Source organism: Pyrus communis, chromosome 15 (genome assembly GCF_963583255.1).
Source record: "Pyrus communis chromosome 15, drPyrComm1.1, whole genome shotgun sequence".
Classification (NCBI taxonomy): domain Eukaryota; kingdom Viridiplantae; phylum Streptophyta; class Magnoliopsida; order Rosales; family Rosaceae; genus Pyrus; species Pyrus communis.
The window spans coordinates 16,060,002-16,084,441 of record NC_084817.1 but is presented as its reverse complement, the minus strand read 5'-3'; the positions used below and the strand labels follow the sequence as shown (position 1 = coordinate 16,084,441).

The 24,440-nt window shown below is 37.0% G+C and overlaps 1 protein-coding gene, 1 non-coding gene and 1 pseudogene across 2 annotated transcripts; 1 reads left to right on the top strand and 2 right to left on the bottom strand.

Annotated features, from left to right (window-relative positions):
* Positions 1 to 1,010: 1,010 nt before the first annotated feature.
* LOC137717098 (uncharacterized) lies at positions 1,011 to 9,565 on the bottom strand. Its single transcript, XM_068456408.1, has 10 exons — positions 9,560 to 9,565; positions 5,811 to 6,185; positions 5,436 to 5,665; positions 5,018 to 5,084; positions 4,106 to 4,183; positions 2,858 to 4,026; positions 2,468 to 2,788; positions 2,086 to 2,344; positions 1,514 to 1,981; positions 1,011 to 1,410 (listed from the first exon to the last, which is right to left on the bottom strand). The coding sequence occupies exons 1-10, from the start codon at positions 9,563 to 9,565 to the stop codon at positions 1,237 to 1,239; spliced, it is 3,147 nt and encodes a 1,048-aa protein (XP_068312509.1). The 3' UTR covers positions 1,011 to 1,236.
* On the bottom strand, positions 4,517 to 4,664 carry LOC137718918 (small nucleolar RNA snoR135). The gene has a single exon (XR_011065996.1). It is a non-coding gene; the product is annotated as a small nucleolar RNA snoR135 (small nucleolar RNA).
* Positions 9,566 to 9,606: 41 nt separating the features above from the next.
* Positions 9,607 to 24,340, top strand: LOC137717097 (sister chromatid cohesion protein PDS5 homolog B-like; annotated as a pseudogene).
* The last annotated feature ends 100 nt before the right edge of the window (positions 24,341 to 24,440 follow it).

The following is a 24,440-nucleotide window of genomic DNA, read 5'->3' as shown; positions in this document are numbered from 1 at the left end:
GATTTTTTTTGCCACGTGGCACACATTTGGCAGCCAAATCAACACTTAACGGATCCATGGATGGAAAATGTAACGGATGTATTATTTTGAAATAAAATAGTACTTAAGGTATGAAAGTGAAATGTTTTAAAGATATTGTAAAGAATTGAAATAGGGCCCAAACCTGAGGTATGAAAATGTAATTTACTCTAAAAATTATTATGATATTTTAAAAAAAAAAAAAATCATTTTACATTCTCAAATTTGAGTGACATGACAATATTATACCTCAATTTTAAAACATTACCTCATCTTTAAAACATTATACTTCCATAGATAAATTTATGAATTTATTACAATGTCAGACCTCTATGAATCCGTTTATTTGATGGATGTATAAATCTATTTTCTTACATTAAATACTAACTACTAGCGTCTTGCCACCTCATTTCCTGGCACCCCCTACAGAATTAAAAACTAGCGTTTCCAACAATTAACTCATGGCCTTGCACAAATATAGTATAACTTTATTTTCCAATTCTGCAAATACATCCGACCTCCCGAGAAGTATATCGAATAATGTTACCAACTCATAATTATCAAGAAACATTTAAGAGCATTTTGGTCCATGTACACCTTTAAAAGCTTTTAAGCCAAAATGGTCTATGAGATTTGCATAATACATCACTTTGGTCTCGAGTTAGCCAATTTCGATCATAGGCTTAATATGCAGTAATATCAGTTTATCACTATCTCCAAATATTATAATTAACATATTAACAATATTTGGTATGGGGTGTTACAAGGGGCGTCTTAAACCACTATAATCTAGAACAAAAAAGCATATTAAGAGAACGTTTGATAACCATGGTCTCTAGTTGACATTAATTAATTTTTTTGAATGCCAATAGCAGCTCCCAAAAATTAAACAGATCACTTTAAACCGGTTCAGATCAGTGGAAACAAAAGGTTAAAAAGATGATAGATAATATTTGTTTGGGTTGGGGAGAGGGGAGGGGGGTAAACATCCATTTGCATGCCAATAAAAACTTCTTGAATGAAGGGCAAAACAAAGGGAAATGTTACCCTGCTTTGTAAAGAAAAAGAAAAAAATGCACAAGCACAGGCTCGGAAAAAGGAAAAACTTGAACACTGTACAATCTTATAACTATTCACAGAGTGTTGTAACTACGTATTAGCAACCAATGAAAAATTGAGTGTCAACCGCTGACCAAAAAGAATATCGATCAGATCATGTCAACAGTTATTGAGCGACTGCATCTCTTGAGTAGCTACATCCGAACCAAAAGTCTGTCTAAATCGTAGAATACGTTCAGCGTATGGGATTTGCCAACCATCAGTACCTGGTAGGCAAACTCGGTGCCAACATTCCGAAACAGGTGGCATTGGATGCCCTGGAAACATATAAACCTATGGAGAACATGACACACCAACTGTTAGGAATGGGCAATCACCTCCACGAAGCACATCAAAGCATATATGGTAATTAAGGTATTCAAGCCAAGTACAATACCTGAACAAAGTGGTCGTCACTGACTGAACCAATGGCAATATGTCGGCGCTCTAACAAGGGCAATGCCACAGTCCTCGTTGGCAAAAATGTGAGACATAATGACATGGATAAATAGATCACAACTACATTATAGCATGATGCGATAATGTGTCCCATATCAGGCATGGTCAAGCACCTATCATATGGTGGGGAATCCTCAAAGAATGAGAGTGCATGCATAAGCTCGTCAACCCTATCATGTCTACCGAAAAGGTTCTCATATTGTGTTTGATGAGAACACAACTCATTCAACAATTCTCTGCGTACCTTGCTCCAAGAATCATCACCAAAACCCATCAATCCAGCTATAACTCGATAACCACAATTACCATCACCTGTAAAATCCCTAATGGAGGAAATATATGGCTTCAAAGCAGTAGGAAACTGCTCTTTCAGCGTAGAAGAAGTGAGAGGAGACATCCTGAGCGCCTGCACAGCAATATTCATAAATATACTAGTTTCAACTTTCAAGTATCGACAAAATACCTTACATCACTACATAGTGAATAAAAGTCAATGATGTTCATACATACCTTCATCTTGGGTGGATGCCTCGTTGTTTTCTCTGAGTGGGAAGTGGTAGTGACTGCGGCAACCCTGTCAGCTGGTGAATGACTTACTTGACAGGACAAGGCCAACTCAAAGGTAGAAAGATTGCAATGAGTGGTAGTGCCAATTCTACTTGGCTGCTCGGTAGTCTTGGTAATTGAGTCCATATTCAGAATCTCCTCCAACTTTGTACTAATATCTACCCTGCCATCCTCATCGCTATCCATCCACCGCTTTAAGATCCTATACATTTTTGTAATTACGTGAGTTGCGTGGTCACTAAACTTTGGGGAGTACAACAAATCCAATTTCTTCCAATAAGGATCAACACAATAAAGAGGAATGGGGCGACGAGTTTGTCTATACTTTGCAATCTCATGCACACAGGGCAATCCATGTGTGCGTCGAATGGTGCAACCACATGACAAATAATCCACCCCCACCAAATTGGCTTTCTTCGACTCACAAACAATTGTGCTCAAAGCAAATGTGGATACAAAACCTCGCAACTCCTTCAATTCATCATGCATGAAATTGTGTTGGACGACGGCCAAACACTTCTCAAGTGATACCTTGATGTCTTCATGTTGCAACTCTAACAAGGAGTGAATCCTTTCCCAAGACATTTCAAAACTACCTCGGCTGTTGCCAAGTAGTTTTTTCAGTTTTGCACTTGCGCCTTCCACCCTGCCATACAAAATAGTTAGTAGTATATAATGACTTCCATACGAAAACAAATAAGCTTAACAAATTTACCTATTTGACGTCGCGTGGCCATAATGCATACATGTATCTGTCCATACAGACACAAACCTCTCTTTATACTCGTTTAACCAAGTGTTCTTCACATATTCAAGTGCATGTGGATATCTACCAAAATAATAATCAAGCTCGCGCAGACGGCTTTCATACTCGTGCCCTGTCTCCGATAACACCAACATATTCCAACTCATCATGAACTTATCCAACTGATCTTTACCCTCAAACATGTCCTTACACTTTGCCAACACATGTTTGCTGATATGTAATTTACACAACAAATGTCGGGCACTTGGAAAAATACTATGGACGGCACTCATGAGAGGCAAGTCTTTGTCCATGACAATAACTGTAGGAAGACAATGTTCATCCAACACAGCCCTCAATCTACTCAAAGCCCATATGTAATTGTCTTCATTCTTAGCATCAAGGTAAGCAAATGCAGCTGAAAAGGTTATATTAGTACAAGTCACCCCTATGATCTCTAAAAGGGGAAAATAATACGTCTCACTTATGCAATCCATGATTAGGACATGGGGGAATGCACGTAAGACATCTACACTAGCAGGGTGAGTCCAAAACAGATCTTTCACCACACTATTGTCATCTGAGCTCCTATGCCACTCAATATATTTGTGATCGGATAACTTATTTAGCAATACATGCATCTGTGATCTCACAGCATTCTCTTTCAACTTCAACCGTTGTCTGACATTATAAATTGTTTTCATTGTTTCATTGATGTTGAGTCCATCATTCTTTTGAATAGTGCGTAATATGTCTTTGGGTTTGGCTGAACTCTTGGACATATCTACCAACACTGCTTTCTCCTCTTCAGATAACCTCCTCGCATTGCTCTTTTCAGCATGGTGGTTGTGAACTCCACATATAACCTCCAATTTCCACTCATCGTCATCACCCAAGCTTACACCCTTCAGTAGAAATGGGCATCCACACTTTTTTGTACCACTCCTTTTACGCCTTTTCTTCTGGACACTCTCATCAATCCTCCTTTTGTAAATGCCACCCCTTTCACAGCCCAATTTTATTCGGGGTTTCTTACTACCAACCCCTCCTGTATCCGAGTTCTTGATAATAATCACCAAACCAATACTATGTCCTCGCTCGCGAGCCCACTCCACCAATTCGTCTCTACTCTTAAAAATCTACACAGTGCAAATATACATTATCTCTAATCCAACTTCTCAATCATAAGTCACAAGCCAAAATTTAAATAGGACAAACCTCATTTGTTGTGAATTCACCAGTGAAGTCGATCACACGTTCTGAGCAAGCACCACTGCCCCCAGCAGAGCTGTATTCCTGGTGAAAAAAAAAAATTATTAGAAATGTTTCAATTTCCCTTACTATTTTTTTTTTTTTAATAGAAACGATATCATTTTAATATCAGAAGAAAAAGATATACAATGGGGAAAGGAAGAGAGCAGCACAGAATTAGATAACTGATGCCTTCCAATCAAACAAAATACAAGAGAAAGACACGTCTTTAAATTCTTTAGTAACCGAAGCCCAATGAGAAGAGCATAGTCGAACTTTATCCCACATATCCTCCCTGCATCTAGCATCTTTGTCCTCAAAGATGAAACTGTTTCATTCGAACCAAATGACCCAGAAAATGGCAGAAATAAAACAATGGAATATGGGGAAGATAATAGTTGAAATTTCAACAGGTGGATGAAGTACAACTGCCCACCTTCCCCTTTGGATTTCATGTTGCAGGGAACTCTTTCGGATCAGAGTGCACTGATTCTGGCACTACACCGATACACACAATCCCTGCCTTCATTTTTCCATTTATTAATCAACATTTACACAACAACAAAAAAACCAATTAAATAAAATAAAAATCAATCTTCAGAAATATACAAAAACAAATAGAGAAAAAAGTTGCAGAAATTGGTTAGACAGCGAGGAGGAGGACGATGAGAGGAAGGTAGTGTACACTGTGTGTATATGTAGGAGGAGGAATACGAAGTGAATCACACTAGGGTCAACTGATCCTAACTCCCTAAATAGTTTCCAACATAGGCGTAAAGCTACCGGACAATGAAGAAACAAATGGGTGACTAACCAAGCAAATTTCACATTTCTTAACATTGATACAATCATAAAAAACACACACACACACACTCATACCTCATTCGAAGAACTCTGGTTGACGATTTGATGCTCCATTTTATGCAACCTCTTTTCTGCCAAGTAACTGCGTAATCCATGAGATTGTTAGAGAAAGACACAAAAATTTCACACCAAGAAACATGATCAGCAAATGCACATACTACAACTCTAAATTTACTTGACCAAAAATTCAATACAAAACCTACAACCACGTTCAAATGCAGAACAAAAAACCGCGAATCCGAATGCGCAATCATCAGGGCAACAATGTTCCCACTTAAAATAAATATTCAATTCAATACAACCTATATTATGTGCACAGCAAGTAACTGAAAGGAAAAAAAAAATTTCATTTAAAAACCCAATGTGATTTCATCAAAACCCTTCTCCCAATTTCTCAGTTGGAGGGAAAAAATGGAAAGCGTGAGATAGAAACCTGTGTGAGTTGAACGGGGGATTGGAGGAGAAGGAAAGGCGAGTGCGCGTGCGAATGGCGAGGAGGGAGAGTGCGAGAGTGAGACTGATGATGGCGGGATGGCGGGATGGAGGAACAGACGGTGTTGTGGTATGGTATGAATTGGGGGTTTGGGGATGACGAGAGATTTGTGGGGTTGGCTTAAGAACAGTTCCACTCACTTTGCACCACCAACCAAGCACATTTATCCACTCAAGTAAACAGAAATATATCATAATGAACAGTAATAGGTCATAGGCCAAATATCTTCACCCTTAAAAAAAAATAACCTAGTCCATTTTATTAAAATATTATTATTTTTATTATAAAATAATAATTTAATTTTAAATTTCTGACTTCTTCTTCTTCCCACTTTTCCCACTTTCTTCCCTGATTTTCCAACTGTGCGGTCAAGCATAGTTTTTCGACAGATGAGGGCTTAAAGTTGGTGATGGCGTCGCGGCCACGAAAGCGTTGTGCAGCAATGTCATAGGCCTTGGCGGCCTCGTCCTCTTTGTTGAAGGTACCTAGCCAGACGCGCTGGTGCTTCTCGTAAATCTGGGCACCCCAGCATCCGTTGGGTTGCGGGACCACGCCTTTGTACTTGGAGGAAGGGAGCTTCTGGGACTCGGCCTCGACGCCGCCAGTGCCGCCGCTGCTGTTGAGCTCGGGGTCGAGAATCACATTGCTGGCGCCGCTGCCCTTCTTCTTCTTCCCTTCTTCGTCTTCTCTCTAGATTCCCTGCTTCTTCTTCTTCTTTCTGAACTCCCTGCTTCTTCGTTGTCTCCTCGCCGGAGCTTGCCAAAGAGGTGCTCCACACCCAGGGAATCAAATTCGGGTAGAGGGAGGCGTGACAATATCGCCTGGCGTCATGTAGGCAGGGCAAGGGCTCAGCACATTCTAAGCCGGCCTATAGACCAGCTTGGGCTGGGTGCCAACTTATCTGCTCGGCTGGAGTGGATTGGTTGGGTGCCTGACCAATAATTTCGCTGGGTGCCAGCCTAAAGGTTCCCCGGTGGAACTGCTCTAAGAGATCAGGGTGAAAATATATGTTTTTCCATTTATTTATTTATTTCCTTTTCTTTTTTTCATTTTTCATTTTAGAATATGATATTTACACACTTCTTTTTACTTCACACATATATATTTTTTTAATTTTATCCTATCGGATCAGATGAATTAAAGAATTTCAAATGATAAAAATTAATAAGGAATGTATTAAAAGTAAAAAATGATATGTGAATAGAACGCCCCTTCATTTTATTCGCCTGGGTTTTGACCATTTTAATTGGCTAATAGGTTTATAATAGAAGTAATTGTAAACTAAAACTAATGTTTTTTTTTTCCAAACTAAAACTAAATGTTGAAAAAATTGTTTATGATATTAATATATTGTTCAAAATTTATTAAAATCTAAATATATATGAGAAGACAAAAACATGAAACCAACTACATTGGCAATGACATCTTATAATAATAATAACAAAAAAACAATCTAACTACATCAATTAATTTGGAACATAATGGATCAATCAAGCTGTTGAAATCAGCTCTACATCTAGTAGTGCATTTTGTTCGTCATGTTAAAATTTTTTGCAAGTTAAACTCAAATTGTTTTGTAGTTGTGCACGCAATTATCATAAGTTAAACTTAAGTTATCTTTCTTGTAGTTGTGTGCGCAATTATCAGCTAGACTTTTTATTTCGGCAATATACCATCCAAACTTTATATTTGGTAGGAATCTACCACCTAGGTCAGTTAATATCCATTTTGTCGTTAACTTGTCATGATACCAAGCACATGAACTAATATGAGGATGATTTAGTAAATTTGATCTATATTGGTTAGAAGAAAAGAAAATTTAAAAGCTGAAAAAATTCAATAACAAATTAAGAAATTAAATCCCCACACCAACTCCCAACCCTTAGACTCTTCCTCCACAATTTGTTTACCACCATGAAATTACCTATGGGGAATTTTGAAAGGGGAGTTGTAAGATCTCACATCGCCCAGGGGAGTGATCCTTATATGTATATTCTCATCCCTACCTAGCACGAGGTCTTTTGGGAGCTCACTGGCTTCGGGTTCCGTAGGAACTCCGAAGTTAAGCGAGAAGGGGGCTAGAACAATCCCATGCTGGGTGACCCACTGGGAAGTTGTTCGTGAGTTCCCAAAAACAAAACCGTGAGGGAATTGTAAGCCCAAAGCGGACAATATTATGCTACGGTGGTGGAGTGGGCCGGGGAAATGATCTGCCCCGGGCGGGGATGTGACAATTGGTATCAGAGCCTAACCCTGACCGTGGTGTGCCGGCGAGGACGTCGGGGCCTTAAGAGAGGTGGATTGTAAGATCCCACATCGCCTAGGGAGTGATCCTTATATGTATATTTCCATCCCTACCTAGCATGAGACTTTTTGGGAGTTCACTGGCTTTGGGTTCCGTAGGAACTCCGAAGTTAAGCGAGAAGGGGGCTAGAGCAATCCCATGATGGGTGACCCACTGGGAAGTTGCTCGTGAGTTCTCAAAAACAAAACCGTGAGGGAATGGTAAGCTCAAAGCGGACAATATTATGCTACGGTGGTAGAGTAGGTCTGGAAAATGATTCGCCCCAGGTCGGAATGTGATAGGAATGCTAGCAGCATTTAAACTAATTCACTCCTTAAAACTATACGTATCATTTTATTCACACATAAAACAATACCCAACCTAACCATAACTATCCCTGCCCAACCCAGTCCCTCCCCAGTCCTCTCCCACTCTCTCTCTTTCTCCACTGAAATAATGGCAGCATTAGGCAAGTGTCATTTGAAGGAGCGAAAAGGTCCAAATGCAAAAGTTAATGCAAATGTTGCTAGCACTTCATGATCATTTTAGCTTTTTTTTTTTTTTTAAATTTTAAATTTTTATAGATTTTCTAATACAAGGAGAATATAGGAATTTTATAAAAAAGAACTGTGGGCGCTCTTAAAATTATTTAACAAAAACTTGGATGCAGGTTGTAGATTTGCACCAAATTTAAAGTTTGGGTGGTATATTGCTAAAATAAAAAGTCTGGATGGAAATTGTGCACATACTTAGACCATCTCCAACCCTTAGGCTAAAACCTAAAATTTTTAGCCTAGAAAATTTAGATTTTAGCCCAGAAACAGCTTTTCTACTCCAATCCTTCTGGCCTAAATTTTTTAGTCTGAAATTATTAAAGAATAAATTTAGGCTAATTTTTTCTTTTAAAGTAATTTAAAAAAAAAATTATGTACACTATCATAATTTAATTTTATGAATATTTTAACCTAAAAATATTTAAATTCCGATAAATATTGAAAAATAACTAAATTTGGATGAATTTTGAGTTAAATAATTTTTTTAATTATTTTTGCCGATGGATTTAAATTTGGGCCGTTATATTTTTTTTTATCGTTAGATTTGATTATATTCGATCTCAGTTGTTGAATTTGATAAATTATGGGAAACATGTCCATGTGGGTGGGGTCCCGCTGGTGATGTCCACACCATTTTCTGGGCTAAATCCTAGGGAGAATTTGGCTTTTGGCTTTTAGTTTTTAGCTTTTAGTCCACACATTTAACATGGGTTGGGTTTGGGAGGAGGGAATAAAACCTAAAAAATAGCATTTAGCTTAGAATTAGATTTGGTTTTACTAATTCAGATGGTACCAAAATGTCCTAATTTTTTATGTGACTTATCAAGCTTTCAGTAATGATTAACAAGAAATTGATTGCGTATGCTATAAATTGTCAATAAATAGTGAAATAATAATATCATTAGTAATTAAAAAATATAGAATAATTTAAAAAACTTATGGCAAAATTATTATTATTATTATTTTAGTATGACAATATACTTTACAGTAAAATGGGTGAATAATTTAATTTAGTATTGAATTAGTTATACACGAAATTTGAATCTCAAACCTCAAGTAAAGAAGAATATCACATTAAACTATATTACTAAGTGGCAACTTACGGCAAAATGAAAAAGACGACAAAGGTGGGTATTAATAACCCCAAATAGCCCCAGACATGGGTAGGTTTTGACTCCAAAAGGCCACATTTTATTTGGCGGGTAAAATATCCACACTCAACAAACCTCCATTTTCCTTACCACTCCCACAACAGGCGCGTTTGCTCAACGCGCCCCAAAGGCGGGAGCCTCTCAGCAATTAAAGCCCCCCTCCACTCAAACGTCCGGAAGTCCCCTCACTCTTTCGTCACACTCGTCAAGCTCTTGTCCTCCCCGAGACCTGCGATCGCGGTTTCCGCCTCTGATCGAATGCCCGTCCGCTGCACCACTGCCAAAACACCCGTCTCTGAGTTAGGGTTTCTCTCCGATTCACTGCCCCAATGGCTGAGTCCGCGCTGCAGCTCGTCTCCGAAATCGGCACCCTCCTCCGCTGCCAAACCGCCCAAACAAGGACTCCATCGTCAAATCGCTCCGAGTAAGCAATTTTTTGTGTTCGAATAGTTTATATAATTCCATGTTTGAATTGGAATTGCGGGTTTTTGTTTAATGTGGAGTTTTGTATTTGAGTTTGTTCATTTCGTCGCCCTAGCGATTTGAGTTGATCGTTGGGGCTTTGCTTGTTTTGTAATTTGTATGCTTCGTTTCACAGCAAGCTGCGAGTGCATTGTCACAGTTAGAACAGGCATCTTCGGCTGAAGCTTCTAGGAAGTTGGAGCCCCTGAGAGAAGTTATTGTGCATAGCTTGCTTCAGCATAAGGATGTCAGGCTTCTAGTGGCCATTTGTGTCACTGAAATGTTTCGGGCTATGGCACCCGAACCTCCTTTCGCCGACAAATATCTAAGGGTATGTGTGCATTTGCGCATGTCTGATTTGAATGTGTACTCTTCATTTGCAAGATGCTTACACTCTTCTTTTGTTTAGAACATTTTAAAACTCATTATCAGCATGTTCGTGAAGCTAGCTGACATGGAAAGCCCGCTCTTCTCGAGGAGGGCTAAAATAGTAGAGACTGTTGCACGATGTAAATGTTGTGTGATCATGTTGGATATTAACTGCAATGATCTAGATCTCGAAATGTTCAATATATTCTTCTCTGTTGTGAGGTAATTCCTAGTTTTGACTTTCCATGCTACTCTTTTATGTTTGGGTTCTTCGTAATTGATAATTCTGGAGGAATCAGTGCTTATTACATTCTACGATTAGATTTCCACTTTCATGGAATAAAGAAAAGTAATAACTGCCTGTAACTTAGGCCATCTCCAACCGATCTGAAGGAGCCAGCCAGCCCCGAGCCGGCCCAAATATTTGAAACCAACGGCTACTTTGGGTCAGCCGGTTGGCCTGATTCGAAAAGTAATAATTGGGCCGAAAATAACCTGAAATGACACGAAAACTGTCTTCAACCGAGGACTAGGCCAAAGGGCTCATGGGCCCCACCGGGCCAAAAAGAGGAATCAGGCCAACTAGCTGACCCAAAGGAGCCGGCCAGCTAGCCCCGGGCTGGCCCAATTATTTGAAACCAACGGCTAGCTAACGTTAGTTAGCCGTTGGATTTGAATTTATTTTTTTTCGACCAAATTTTTTTGTAAAATTCCCATTTTTTTCCTATAAATACCTAAGCCATTCCTACACCATTTCTCACATAATTTTACCATTCCATACTATCTTACTTCATTCTATTTTCTTACCTCTTCCAATAACCTTTCCTTCAACTTTTTCAATAATTTTCAAAAGGCCACATCTGCAATGAAAGGTAGGGTTTGGACCCGAAAAGAAGATGAAGCTCTTTGCAAGGCTTATAGATGGGTCTTAGAAGATAGTGTGAGGGGGAGTTCTCCGACTATAATCCTACAATGGTGGATGATGATGATGATGATTATAGACTTTAAATTTAAGTTGTTGTAGTTTTTAAATTTAAGTTTTAGGTTTTAAATTTAAGTTGTAGTTTTTAATTTAAGTTGTAGTTTTTAAATTAAAATAATAAATTATGTTTGGCCCTATGGCCCTTTGGCCCCCTCGGTTGGAGATGGTTTTTTGTCACAGGGCTATGTTTGGCCTATGGCCCTTTGGCCCCTCGGTTGGAGATGGTAAGAAATATGGCCTGACATTGTTCATTAAAATATTAATTTCTTGGAGGGCTATAGGGCTAAAACGAGCTCTCTGGCCCTCCTTCGGTTGGAGATGTCCTTAGATGGCTAGAACATGCTCTACGTTTATGTTTTACCAAGTTATAAGCATCTGAGATTAGAGTGTCTCTGAATCTGTTAAGTGCAATTTGTTATGTTTTAATGTATGTAAGTTTGGTGGCTTAACTATGATGACATCAATTATAATCCCTTGCATTTTTTCCCTGTAGGCAACACCATCAGCAGAGTTTGATAAATGATATTTTGTCTATAATGGTTTATATACTAAACAAGGAAGCTTCTCAGCCACTTTTGGATATGGTTCTATGCAATCTTGTGACGGAGTTAATGGCAAGTGTTTGATAATGTATGCTTAAAATGGTTTATAGAAACATTTATTTACATGATATACTAGTCCTACATGTTTTTGGTATCAAAACAATGTTCACTATTGTTAAGTAGAACGGTTGGCAAAGCAATGCTTGTTACAATATGAGCTTTTTCCAACCCATGTTTATTTACTTTCACTGATATATAGTAAGTGGGATTGTGGTGGCATGGTAGTTAAAATGTTGCATTCCGCTTATCATAATTTGGTTGTTGGTCATAGGGAAAATGTCCTATGCATTATGTTCTGGTATTATAGTAGAAAAACTGGGATCATATTGAATCTGTTTCTTCATGTACTAGTTGCTTGTGAGATCATGGATTAATTTCTAATTTGGGTCTCCAACCTGACAGGAAAAGAGGAATATTGACTACAAGTGAATGTGAGATTTTTGTATACTGTTTGGAATGCCTCTTGTTACCTTTTGGACAAAAATGTTTGTTTTAATAAGGAATTTGGGATGAAATGGGCATTTTGCAGTCACAGCCAAACAAAAGGAAATTGTGTTGAAAATGCCCATTTTCATGTAGACTGTTTTACATTTTAAATTAGTTTTACAACACAACATCTTTTGATTAAACAAATAAAGTGTAAAGATTTAGTGCTTCTTATCTGCTCATGCTCGATATCAATATTTACCTCAATTAACTATTAAATATTATTCTGTTTCTTATATTATGTTTTACAGAATGCAGACTGTGCTTCTTCCCAGCTTGCAGTTTCTGTGATTCAAACGTGCGCAGACAAACTTAAGTCCTTTGTTTGTGGGTTTCTGACATCTTGTATTTTGGATGGAGATGCTGATGGGAGTGAGCTCAAAGAATTTAACCATGATATCATTTTTAAAATTTTTGGGTGTGCTCCTCAGATACTTCTTGCTGTCATTCCAAATTTGACTCAATAGTTATTGGTATGTCTTCATGTCTTAGTTCATTTTGTTTTGATTTAATCATTTCATCTCTTGGCATAGGATCTTTTCTTCTCTTCCTTCATAGTTCTCTTATGGTCCTGACTTGTGCTTTAAAAGCAATCAATAAATATCACCTGACTCCGATTATTTTTCTATAGACTGATCAGGTTGATGTGCGACTAAAAGCTGTTAATTTGATTGGAATACTTTTCACACTGCCTGATCACCATATTGCACAAAGGTATCATGACCTCTTCATTGAGTTTTTGAAAAATCTCTGATAAATCTGCGGACGTTAGGGTTAGTGCTTTACAATGTGCTAAAGTTTGTTACATGACCAATCCCTCTGGGGCAGAATCACAAGAAGTTCTCCGTAAGTTATGGAACATTTTCTGTTTCCTATATGACTTCTGATTATGTAATTCTCGGGATCTTACTTATACTAGTTTGTTGCTTTAAACAGCTGCCCTTGAAAGTCGACTTCTAGATTTTGGTGATAGAGTGAGAACACAAGCAGTGGTTGTTGCCTGTGATCTTGCCATGTCTAATATGAGATGCTTTCCTCCCAAAATAATATCTCAGACCACTGAAAGACTTCGGGACAAGACGGTATTTCTACAGAAAAAAGTTTCAGTTTGCTAAGTTACACATGCTGTCTTGTATTTATAATTGCTTGTTTTATTTGCAGATAACTATTAGAAAGAAAGCTCTACAGAAGTTGATGGAAGTATATCGAGATTATTATAACAAATGCTTTGAAGGTAGCATGACGATAAGTGACCACTTTGAACAGATTCCATGTAAAATATTGATGCTATGCTTTGATAAAGATTGTATGGATTTCAGGTTTGTTTTCTCACATGCTCTGTCTTTTTAAAATAAACCAATGCTTTAAAAGGTGGTATTTGACTATTATCATTTTTCTTATTGTTTGACTTTATGTCCCAAAATATGGAGCTTGTGCTTGCAGAAGATCTATTTCCAGCTGTTCCTTCAGTTGAGGAAATTACAAGGCACTGGATCCACTTGTTTTCTCTTTTCACCCTGCTTCATACAAAGGCTTTGAACTCTATTTTATTTCAGAAACAAAGGTATTATCACTAACTCACTCTTGCTGCAGTTAATGTGAATGATCTGTTCTTTACAACGTACAAATGTTTTATAGGTTGCAAAATGAGATGCGGACTTATTTGGCCAATCGAAAGAAAGAGAAGGTAGAGTACTTGAAACTCACACTTGCTAAGGATGAATTTTATATACCTACTGAAATGTGAATACATATTGCACTGTCCATTATAGGGAAGCCTTGTCTTGTTGAGCTAATTTATGTTCTTGGAAATGCATGCTTAACTGATGTCTGGAAAATTTTAATTTGTTAATCACTATTATGACTTTAGAGTAGACCAAAGCCCCTTTATGCGAATATACACTGCTTGAGGCTGGATTCTTACTAAAATCCAAAAGTGATTGCTTCCCTCCTTTTTATGAGTATTGGTTCACCATGTGGAAGATTTTTTTCCTCATTTCCTGTTTTGACTTGATTTCGGTATTTTTAGTAATGAAAATATGCCCTAGTGTTCAATTAGGCATCACTCACCTGTGACTGCTTCTAGAGCCCAAAATGTGGCTTAGCATTATCTTGAAATTTTTCTTTCCTGGAAAATTCAATAACTAGTAGATGTTAAGCTTCCTTTGAGATATCTTTCAACAGCAATTTTCAAAGCATTCAGCATACACCATTGTGCCTGTGACTAATGCTGTGTAATAGACTTTGTATATAAACCTTATATTTTTTAGCTTATCAGGGTGCTCTATGTTTTCTTTATATTTCATTTTTTTTTAAATTTATTTACACGTTGAAGAAAGTTGTGTAAGTTATGATGGTCTGTACAGGCAACTGGATGGCAGTTCTTTACTTCTTGGCTATACTTGATTAGTTTTGAGTAATTGAAGCAGTTGACATTATGTTGCAGGGGAATAATTCGGAAGAGATGCAGAAGTGATACAAAGTTCAGTTCCCAAAAATGGCAGTCTCCTTTGCAGACCCTTCAAGAGCGGAAGAGCGCTTTGGAAAATTGAACCAAATGAAAGATAATAACAATTTTAATTCGCTTGCTCTGTTATTGGATGCAGTGCAATTTAAAGATGCCCGGACCAGCAGAGTGCGTCTATTGTACCTTTACTTTTAATTAAATGATCCCATGAATGCCCTTCTTCCTCTTTGAGCACTTCCGCATGTGTATGTTTGTCGGGTACATGCACGTACTTATGTGTGTGCATATAGTACTTTGTATGGAACCCACATGTATGTCTTTCTTTGTTGCAAATAATATATATATATATATATATATATATATGATATTTTCATGTCTTATGCGGTAAACATAGAATTTAAGCTAATTATTTCTTATTGTATATCCTTAGCTCATTAATTTGGATCTGGTTGATTTACATTGCAAAGATAACATGCAGGTTTCCTCATATAAACTTTAGTTGTATAGATCCTATATTAAGTTATGGTTCATTAAAGAGTATGGTTTCACTGCTCAAAAGAGGTAGAGAAATTAATTCCTAATATAGGTTCTTTATGGCATTTGTTGTCTATCTCAGTTGTCAATGTTGTTGAAGGCTAGAGCTTTAAGTTCAATGAACCTTGCCTTTTTAAAAGTGTTTCATGATATGGGGAGGGCAAAAACGGTTGAATAGGATCATATATGGCGTCCTATATTGGTAGTTTTTGTGGAGTTGGGGCAACTTGCAAACAGTGCTTGTCATTTATAAGGTTTAACTTTTAACTTGCTTTTTGTTTAATCAATGCAAATATAGGAATATGGAGGAGTCGTTCAAAACTTCTCCGGAAAACCAGAAACACATTATGGAACTCTCTGGTGTAACTACAATTGCACGAAGACCATTTCTTTAAGACAATTTCCGCTTATAGTCTTTCTATACTAGAGAAGTCATGGTTGGAATTAAATTAGGTCAAGTGGGATCAACTTTTTGTTTGCTTGAATCGATGATTTGACTCCTTGTAATTTTGATGGGAGTTATTTTGTATTGTGGGAAGGCAAGTTGGATTTCAACTTGGTTACTAATGTGGTGGTGTCAAAAGATGGTCTTGCATTTTATTGGTGATTTTTCTTTTATATGATTATTGATTAAGAAATTTGATTGTAACAAAATTATAATAGTTTACTTTTATTTTTTCCTTTGTTAAAAATTTGTGTTATTTACTTATTGTCTTCTTATCAGGACAAATTTCTGAATATGATTGGGGGGAAACATCAGAATTTTGAGTTTCTATGGACACTCACCTCGAAATGCTCTTACAATATATTCAGTGCAGAGCATGTTTGCTGTATTCTAGATGATCTATCTAGCAACAGTCCCGGAAAGAGGCACTAGGAGGCTGCTTCTGTCAGACTTCAGCTGGTAAGAAGCTTTTTTTGCCTAGAGGATTTGAATAATACTTTCTTCAGCAGAAGAGTAAAACTTTTGAATGTGAATGTTTAAGTTAGATTGAGTTTATGTGATAAAAAAGACAAAGCTAACCAGCCAAGAGAATGGCCATGAAGGGTTGGCGAGCACAAAAACATGTAGCATCTAAATTTAAGCAATGGCCATGAATTACTGTTGTGGTGGTCGTCTAGAAACAATTTGGCAAGCACATATAGCATTTCTGGCATCGATGAATCTCAAGGACTGAACTAAGTTTTATGATTTACGAGCGCCAGGTTTTTGAATGAGTTTGAGTTCACCTGATGCTGTCATTTGGTAGTATGTTGGCTTTTCATCTAACTTATAATGGCCCAAATTGGCTTCGTGCATTGCCGATGGGATAAAGCTTGAGAGAATAAGTTAGTTTCCATAAGTGGATGAGGTATTATTTTTTTGTTTTTTTGTGTATATAACTAGCGTTTACCCTTTTTTATTTTTTATTTTTATGGAGGTGGACCTTGTATCTATGTTTTTTTTTTTGGAAGGGACCTTGTATCTATGTTTTATATAAGATAAGACTAGGAGTAAATAAGTTTGGATGTGTGACCAACTAGTAAGTATCTAGGGAATATTTGTCTCTTCACTGTTTGAAATTGTCTTTCAATTGTTTTCTGGTTCAGGCAATGACCAGCTTTTTCCCAACTCTCCTGAGAGGTTCAGAAGTGCAATTTCAGAAGTTATTAAATGAGAGCGACCCAATTAATGATAAGTTGATTGAAGTATTAGGCTATTAGCTAAAGCAGGCCCTCACATATCAGTTAAACTCAGGTAATCTCTGCAATCTCTCTGATTCTTATGCATTTTTTTTAGCAGGATGAGTTTTATTTTCCATTGGAGACTGTATTGTGAAGGGTCTCCTCGTTTATCTTATTATTTCTGATGTTAATTTGGTCAGTCATTCAATTTTGGATGCTTTTTCTTTGTCAGAATTGTTTTTGTTAAATATATATTAAAAAGAGCTTGTACATGGTGCACACAATCCATGGGCACCATGTACATTGTCTTTGTCAGAATTGTTTGTCAGTTTTTCTAATGTGCGTGCGTAACTATTCCTTATACGTGACAGGAGTAACTGGTCAAATTGTTAAAATACCCCAACCTTTAATGTACATGCTATGATATTTGGGCATTTTACTTTTGTTATTTGCTTATACATTGTATATTCCTTTGGCATCAGTTAAATGAGAAATAGATTCCTTTCCTCTCCGTTCCTTTTGTTAAATTTAAATATAAAGCCTTCAAATCTAAACCTTTATTTTTTTATTTATTTTTTCTTCTAAATGTTTAGAGAGTGGCTTTAACTTTTTCTTCTTCCTTTGAAGTGAAATCCACCGCTTTATGGAGAGGGTTTGTCTGGAGGGGACTCGTGTTCAGTCAAAATATGCTGTTTCAGCAATTGCTGCTTTAATTGATAATTCGAAGCAATTCATTTTCCAAGATCTATGTAAGGTATGCTTAGCTTGAGTTTGGAGTTTTAGGTTCGTTTATCCATATTTATTGTTAAGTATCTTTCAGCTCAGTGTTTTAAAAAACACTCCCTGAGGCGCACCTAGGCGGCTTTGGAGGCGGGGCGGGAGTGGTAATGCCTTTGCTCAATGGGAGTAGGCGAAAACTCGCCCAAGTGTGGTCGAGGCGCTCCTAGGCGGCTGAGGCGAGCCTGAAGGTGGGTGGCTGGCGATCCATCAGTGACCTGAAATTGAAGTCGAATGGCTCTGTCGTCTGGGTAAATTGAAGTCGAAGGCTCTGTCGTCTGGGTTTAGGGTTGCATTGTGCGGCGGCCTCTTCAAGAGAAAGAGGACCGCGAAGAAGAGGAAATTATTATTATTTTGTTTAAAGACTTGGCCCAAAACAACGTCAGTTCGGCCAAGTCTTTAATTTTTTTTAAATGACTTGGCCCAAAATGACGCTGTTTTGGCCAAGTCTATTTTTACTTTTATTTTTAAAACCCACAGCAGTCCCCCAATTATTTAGGTCCCATAAGGCTTCGCCTCACTCCTCAAGGCTTTAGCCTAGGCGGGGCTATCCATGAAACGCCACGCCTACACCTTCGCCCTTTAAAATATTGTTTCAGCTTTACATAAACTAGGTTCTATAGATAATCTATTTATATTTCTAAATCACATACACTTTATGGCGTTCATTTGCCTCCTAATAAGTTGTTAGCTGTATTGGGTTACCATTTGTTATATCCACATGCATCTGTGTTGTTTGTGTGTGTGTGTGTTTATGTGCCGTATACATTTTCATTCTATTTAAAGTCTTATTGTTGTTCAAGTTCACCCTCACAAGAGACCCAAGTCTGACAATGGGTTATATATGGATATATTAGTGAACTACCTCTTTGTTTGCTGTACATCTGAGAATTTCAGAATGTCATAGTTTGCATGCATACTCAAATAATGCTGAGTTATCCATACTGAATCAACTTTGTTCATTATGTCTAGGAACTTGTGGATTCTCTACTAATTGGGCAGAACATGCCAACACTGTTACAGTCCTTGGGGTGTCTTGCACAGCATTCTATTTCAACATTCCAAAGCCAAGTTGGAGAGATCATCTCTTATATATATCAAAATATTTTCCAAGTAATTGACATCAACTGTGAGATAAATATGAACTCACTCTATTTGGACTTTGTTGATGCCAGAATGTAGTAGGTTTTGGATATAGATATTTTATTTTCCCTAAACGAGGATCTATGTTGAATATTTATTTGCTTCAAGTCCTCGTTGAGAATTGGTTGTAAAATATGTGAACTTCTTTTGTGTAGGTGAAATCTTCAGATTATGTAGACTCTTTCGATTATGTGTCTTGGTCTAGTGATTCTTGCAAATTAAAGGTGGGTTCTGAATGGTAACAGTTTTTCAGTTAAAGTATTAGTATTTTGTTCAGCTGTTAATGGTGTTTACCATCAAAGTTTGGATTTTCTCTCTAGTTTACAGGGAGTATGTGCCTTGACTTTCCCTTCTTGATTCCTGCTAATGTACTCTATTATTGATAAACAGGTTGAAATACATGAATTAATTTGCAATGCTATATGTTTAAACAAAAAAATTTGTGTGAGAAGAAGACAAAATTATATGCAATGAACACTAGAAAAAGTTTTTTTATATTACATTTTTGTATATGAAAAAAACTTGAGTTGAGTTGTGCTGTGAGTGGGATTTGATGAAATAGTTGACAATTCAGTGTTAAATTGAGCTGATCTTCTTGAAAAATTTCCTTAATTTCTGTATGGAATTAACCAATTTAAATTTTTGCTGAACTGTTTACCATGGAGGAGGAGAAAGTATGTCATTACGTTACTAAAAGATTTGGTTGACAGAGTGGATACCTTTTCTGTTTAGAATTTTTGGCACTGTTATAGTTTGCAGGAATTATGATACGTAGCCTGTATGTATCATTTAGGTTAATGAATTAGAAGTGTTGTTAGGGGCTCATGTGAAAGAAGTGGTCGATTCTGTGTCTATGCAAGGATCAACCCACCAAGGGGTCCAAAATCACCGAAGATGATTATGTAACTTAGAGAATAACTTGTATTGAAATTGTTCATTTCTTACAGATAGTTCCATTGATTTCTCTAACCATTTATTTTGCAGATATATGGCCTGAAAACACTTGTCAAGAGTTTCTTTCCACACCGGGGAACTCACACCAAACAGCAAATTAATGAGCTCGAGGACAACACTAAATGGCAAATTAATGAGCTCTGTGGCATTTTGTCAACAATGCTGCAAAAGGGAGAAACTGCAGAGGGTATCACCTCAGGGTATGATTTCAGATTCCGTCATCAAATAGAAAGTTTTAAACTGTATGAGCTTGTCCTTAACTTTTATATGGGTTTAATTCTTCGTTCTGGCTCAAGTGAATTGAAGGTCAAATTAACGAACTCATTTAATTACATATCTCTGCCGTGCGCTCAGTTTTTTTTTAATTTTTTTAAACACATGTGTTTGGATATCGTCTCAGCTTTTGACTAGAATCTCTGTGGTGCTTGAATGAACCAGTCAAACATGTGGTTTTGTTTTCATAAGCATGACTGCATTAGTGGTTGAGTTTATTGTTACAATTCTTTTTCTTCCAGATTTCTGCTAATATGGGAAGAGGGATGCTTTGAAACTTTGACGTAAGTTTTTAAATTCACATTCAGAAATGAGATTCTCAACTGTTTGTTTAGGCTTTTATTGTGAGTCTGTGACTGATGCTCATTATTGTGAACGGCAATTCTGAGCAACACACAACTGAATAAAAAGGCTACAATTTTCTGCTTCTTTTTTTTTTTTTGTTTTTTTTTTTTTTTGTGCTTTTAAGATCTGTGTTCAGTGAATTACGAACACCACTCATTTGGTTTACCTTATTTCTATTGCAATGAAAGTGATAAGGCTTGTATTAGATTATAGCTGCTGCAAAGTCTGTTCTCCAGCTTGCTCAAAGATGGGATTTCCATATTTCTCCAGAGATCTTTCACTTTACAATTTTAAGGGCAAAGATATTTATGTTTGGTTCTGGTTTGTGCATCCTAGTGTAGTCCTTCATTTTTCTTGGTTACCTGTTATTCCGGTGGACTTCTTGTTCGAACTTCATTTCCGGTAAAGCTAATGAAAACATATTCCTGAATCCTGATGGAATTTGAGGTTTTGGTCCCTGGAGCTCATGATGGTTTATTGCTAAAGTATAAACGTGTCTTTAGCTAACTTAATAATATTCACTGATTTTTCTAGTGAGCTGTCCCATTTATAGACTGATTGACAAATGGTAAAAGAAATGCACTTTATAAAATTTATTAAATAGATGGCATGAGAACACTGCAGTAAGCGTGTTATGCATCTGATATCAATCACCAGTAATGCTTAATCCAGTTAGTTGACTTGCATCACATACTATTTATATACTCTTCAGTTTCTTCAGATTTGATTTCATTGTCACTCTTGAATTGCCACTAATTATATGTTCACGGACATTTTTCTTTTCCTTCTTACACATTTCAGGATGACTCACCATTGGTGAGAAGATCACTTCTTGATAAAAACACACAAATTACTGAAGGAGCATGCCATACCTTGCAGATATGCAAGTGCTTTCGCAATGGCCACCTCAGATTGCCTCAAGGATCTGCAGGATGATGTATGCTAAATATGCTGTATCTATGAGTTATTTTTGTATGCTTGAGCAAGTAAATGTATTCTGATACCATTCAATTTAGTCGTCAAAATATATTGCAGAATTTGTCAAGGATTACAGTAGAGAAGCTCAAATGCGTCAAATCTCTGGAGTCCAAGAAGGATTAAACACTGATTTTCCAGCATACATAGTGGTGTTCTTAATCCATATTCTTGCTTATGATACAGGTTTCCCACCTGACGATTGTCAAGATGAAAACGCATATGCTCAGTTTTGCAGGTATGTAAATATATCCAGATAATCACATTGAAGATTGCCTAGTACTGAATATGAATGCAGCTATGCTGACACACTTTGGATTATGTTTCTCTTTGCAGTCCACTGTTAGTTTTATTGCAGGCTTTAGTCAATGCCAGTAATGCCGCTGGTGCTCTGGATATTACCAAGGATTCTGTCTTGTATTTGATTTGCATTTTCCGTGCTATTAAGAGAGCTGAGAATGCTATAGACGTTGAACTAACTGGTGTAAGAGTTTTCCTTCAGAAGATCTTTTCTCCTCTCACTTTATGTTTATGTTTTATAATTAAGGAAAGGAGGTTTTTCTTGTTATGCAGAAGCTGCATATTCTGGCAGAAATTGGGAACTCTTTTGTGACTTTAACAAATCATAATGGCATCTCCGCATCACATGCTCCTGGGAAAGTTTTTCTACCATCATCCTTATATAAAGTAAGTATCTCTAATAAAAGTGATGAGCAGTTTTCGATAAGATTTGATATTCTTTTCTTTATCTTTTGGCTGGAAGAAAAATTTCTAGTTAAATGTTCTACATCATTTCACCTTTTTATTATCTGTTCTGTGCAGTCCAATTCAAGATGCCTCAATCAATCATGTTTTGATGAGTACTTCAAAAGAGTAGTTGACATATTTGAATCAAATATCTCTTTGGTATGTATCTCCAGTTTTCCTTTACAGCTTTAGTTATATTGCCCCTATGATTTTCTTAATGATATTTTCTTCCTATAAACATTTTGTTGGAAACTCTTTCTTCACGTTTCAGCCTGCCAGTGCTCTTCCTAGACGTGGGCGTAAGTGTCAAGAGGATAGCACACAATCTGGTGTTTTCAAGGACGACAAACTTATCCTAACATCTTCCAAGATAGTTAATTTGTCCAATGATGGGGGAGCTGAACCCCGGAAGGCTGAGAAACAAGGCACCAGTACTGAAGGACGTAGGAGAAAACGAGATCTCTCGCCAAGTGATTCTGATAATGATTACCAGAATCGTGTATCCAAAAAATCTGAGATTACTTTGGAAACAGAAATACATTCATCTTGTGATTCTGTAGTTACAATCGGTGGATCAAATGTCTCAGTCCAGAATTTGAAAAAAAATACCATTCCATTGATGGAAAATGTTAATGTGAAAAGAAACATTAATGTGGAACATTCCAATCACCCCAGAACGAAGCTAAAGGGCCCTTGCAGCTTGAAAGTAAGAATAAGCTCTTTCTGAGAGTACACTTGAAATTGTATTACATTTTTTATATTATAATTAATTATGTAGGAAATTAGTAAGAAGGATGAGGAATTGATTGGGCAAAGGATCAAATTTTTGTCTCCAGTAGATAAATGGTGAGCATTCCCCCAGTTGGGAGATGATTTTCGGCATTGTTTTAGCCCTTGTTTATAACAATATTTGTTTTTCTTTTCCAGTTTTTATTCAGGTACAGTGGATGGTTATAATATTCGAAACAATACGTACAAGGTGACTAAATATGACTATATTTTTTATTTCCATTTTTAAACAACTATTTCAATGATACAGTAAACTATGTGGAAAGTTTTTAGAGATTAAATTTCGTTGCCTTTGTTTCATCTTTAATGCATTGTAAGCTGGATACGTTGTGTATTTATCAAAACCATCTCCGTACTGCTTGATCTGAATTATTGTGATTAATTTCCCATCATATTGGCAGATCACATGTGATAGTAGCTGGGGCGTTCAATTAGTATGCTTGGAAAGTGAGAGCTGGGAAACTATCAAGTGACGTTTCACTGGAGGAAAGGGTAAGAGTGAAATACTATGAATGCTTTATCAGCTTGTTAATTTCAACTTCAGTTTATATTGTTTGACATTTACAATTTTAACTGGTTATACCATTCCCTCAAAAAGTGGCTGTATCGCTGAAATCTTAAGTGGACTTGGATGAAAATATCATTTCCGCCTCCATGTAGTTAGTTTTAGTCATAAACTAGATATATGTTTTAGTTTTCTATAAACGTTGGAACTACCTCTTGTTCAACCATCACCACACCCACAGTTTTGATGCAACGTTGATAGTGAGTAACAATCTATGTTGTTTCTTTAAAGGATGCATTCTTATGAGACGCAAGCTTGGAATGGATTTGTGTACTACGTTCATCATATACTAATTTATTGTGGATGTATATTTTAGCTGGTTTCATACTTATCCGACGCATCATTCATTAGAGTTTCCAATGCATGCTACCCAGGAGTCTAAATACCATTTGACAACATTCAACTACGGCGTGAAAATTATTGTATCTTTTTGTGCGTGCAGTGTGTACTTGTGAATTGTGAAAGTTGCACCCTGAATTCTTTGCCCTGTTCCAATGATGTTATGCTAACTCTGTAGTTTTGGATGTAGCAGAAACAAAGGGTTGGGAAAAAAGCCTCTGTGGACACATCGGCATCAGAAGTTACTAATGCAAATGAGGATGCTGCAAGGCTTGCATTGTATTTTCGTTGTTATCATTACATTTTGCTCTTATACATTGACATATCAAGTCGAATAATTTCTTTGCAGTATCGTTGTTTCTTTGCAGCCCCCTGCACTTGAGTGCTTGAAAACAGCAACATCTCTAACTTAAAAATCAGTCTAGTTGGGAGGTCGGGGGCAGATCACTCCAAGGAATCTCTGGTGCTTTCAGTCCGGCAGA

Bases quoted from the DNA above. Each gene is read 5' to 3' on its own strand.
- LOC137717098 (XM_068456408.1), bottom strand. The intron at 4,027-4,105 runs GTTTGTCCTATT...TGCACTGTGTAG, and splicing joins GTGAATTCACAACAAATGAG to ATTTTTAAGAGTAGAGACGA. The intron at 1,411-1,513 runs GTATTGTACTTG...TGTTCTCCATAG, and splicing joins GTGACGACCACTTTGTTCAG to GTTTATATGTTTCCAGGGCA.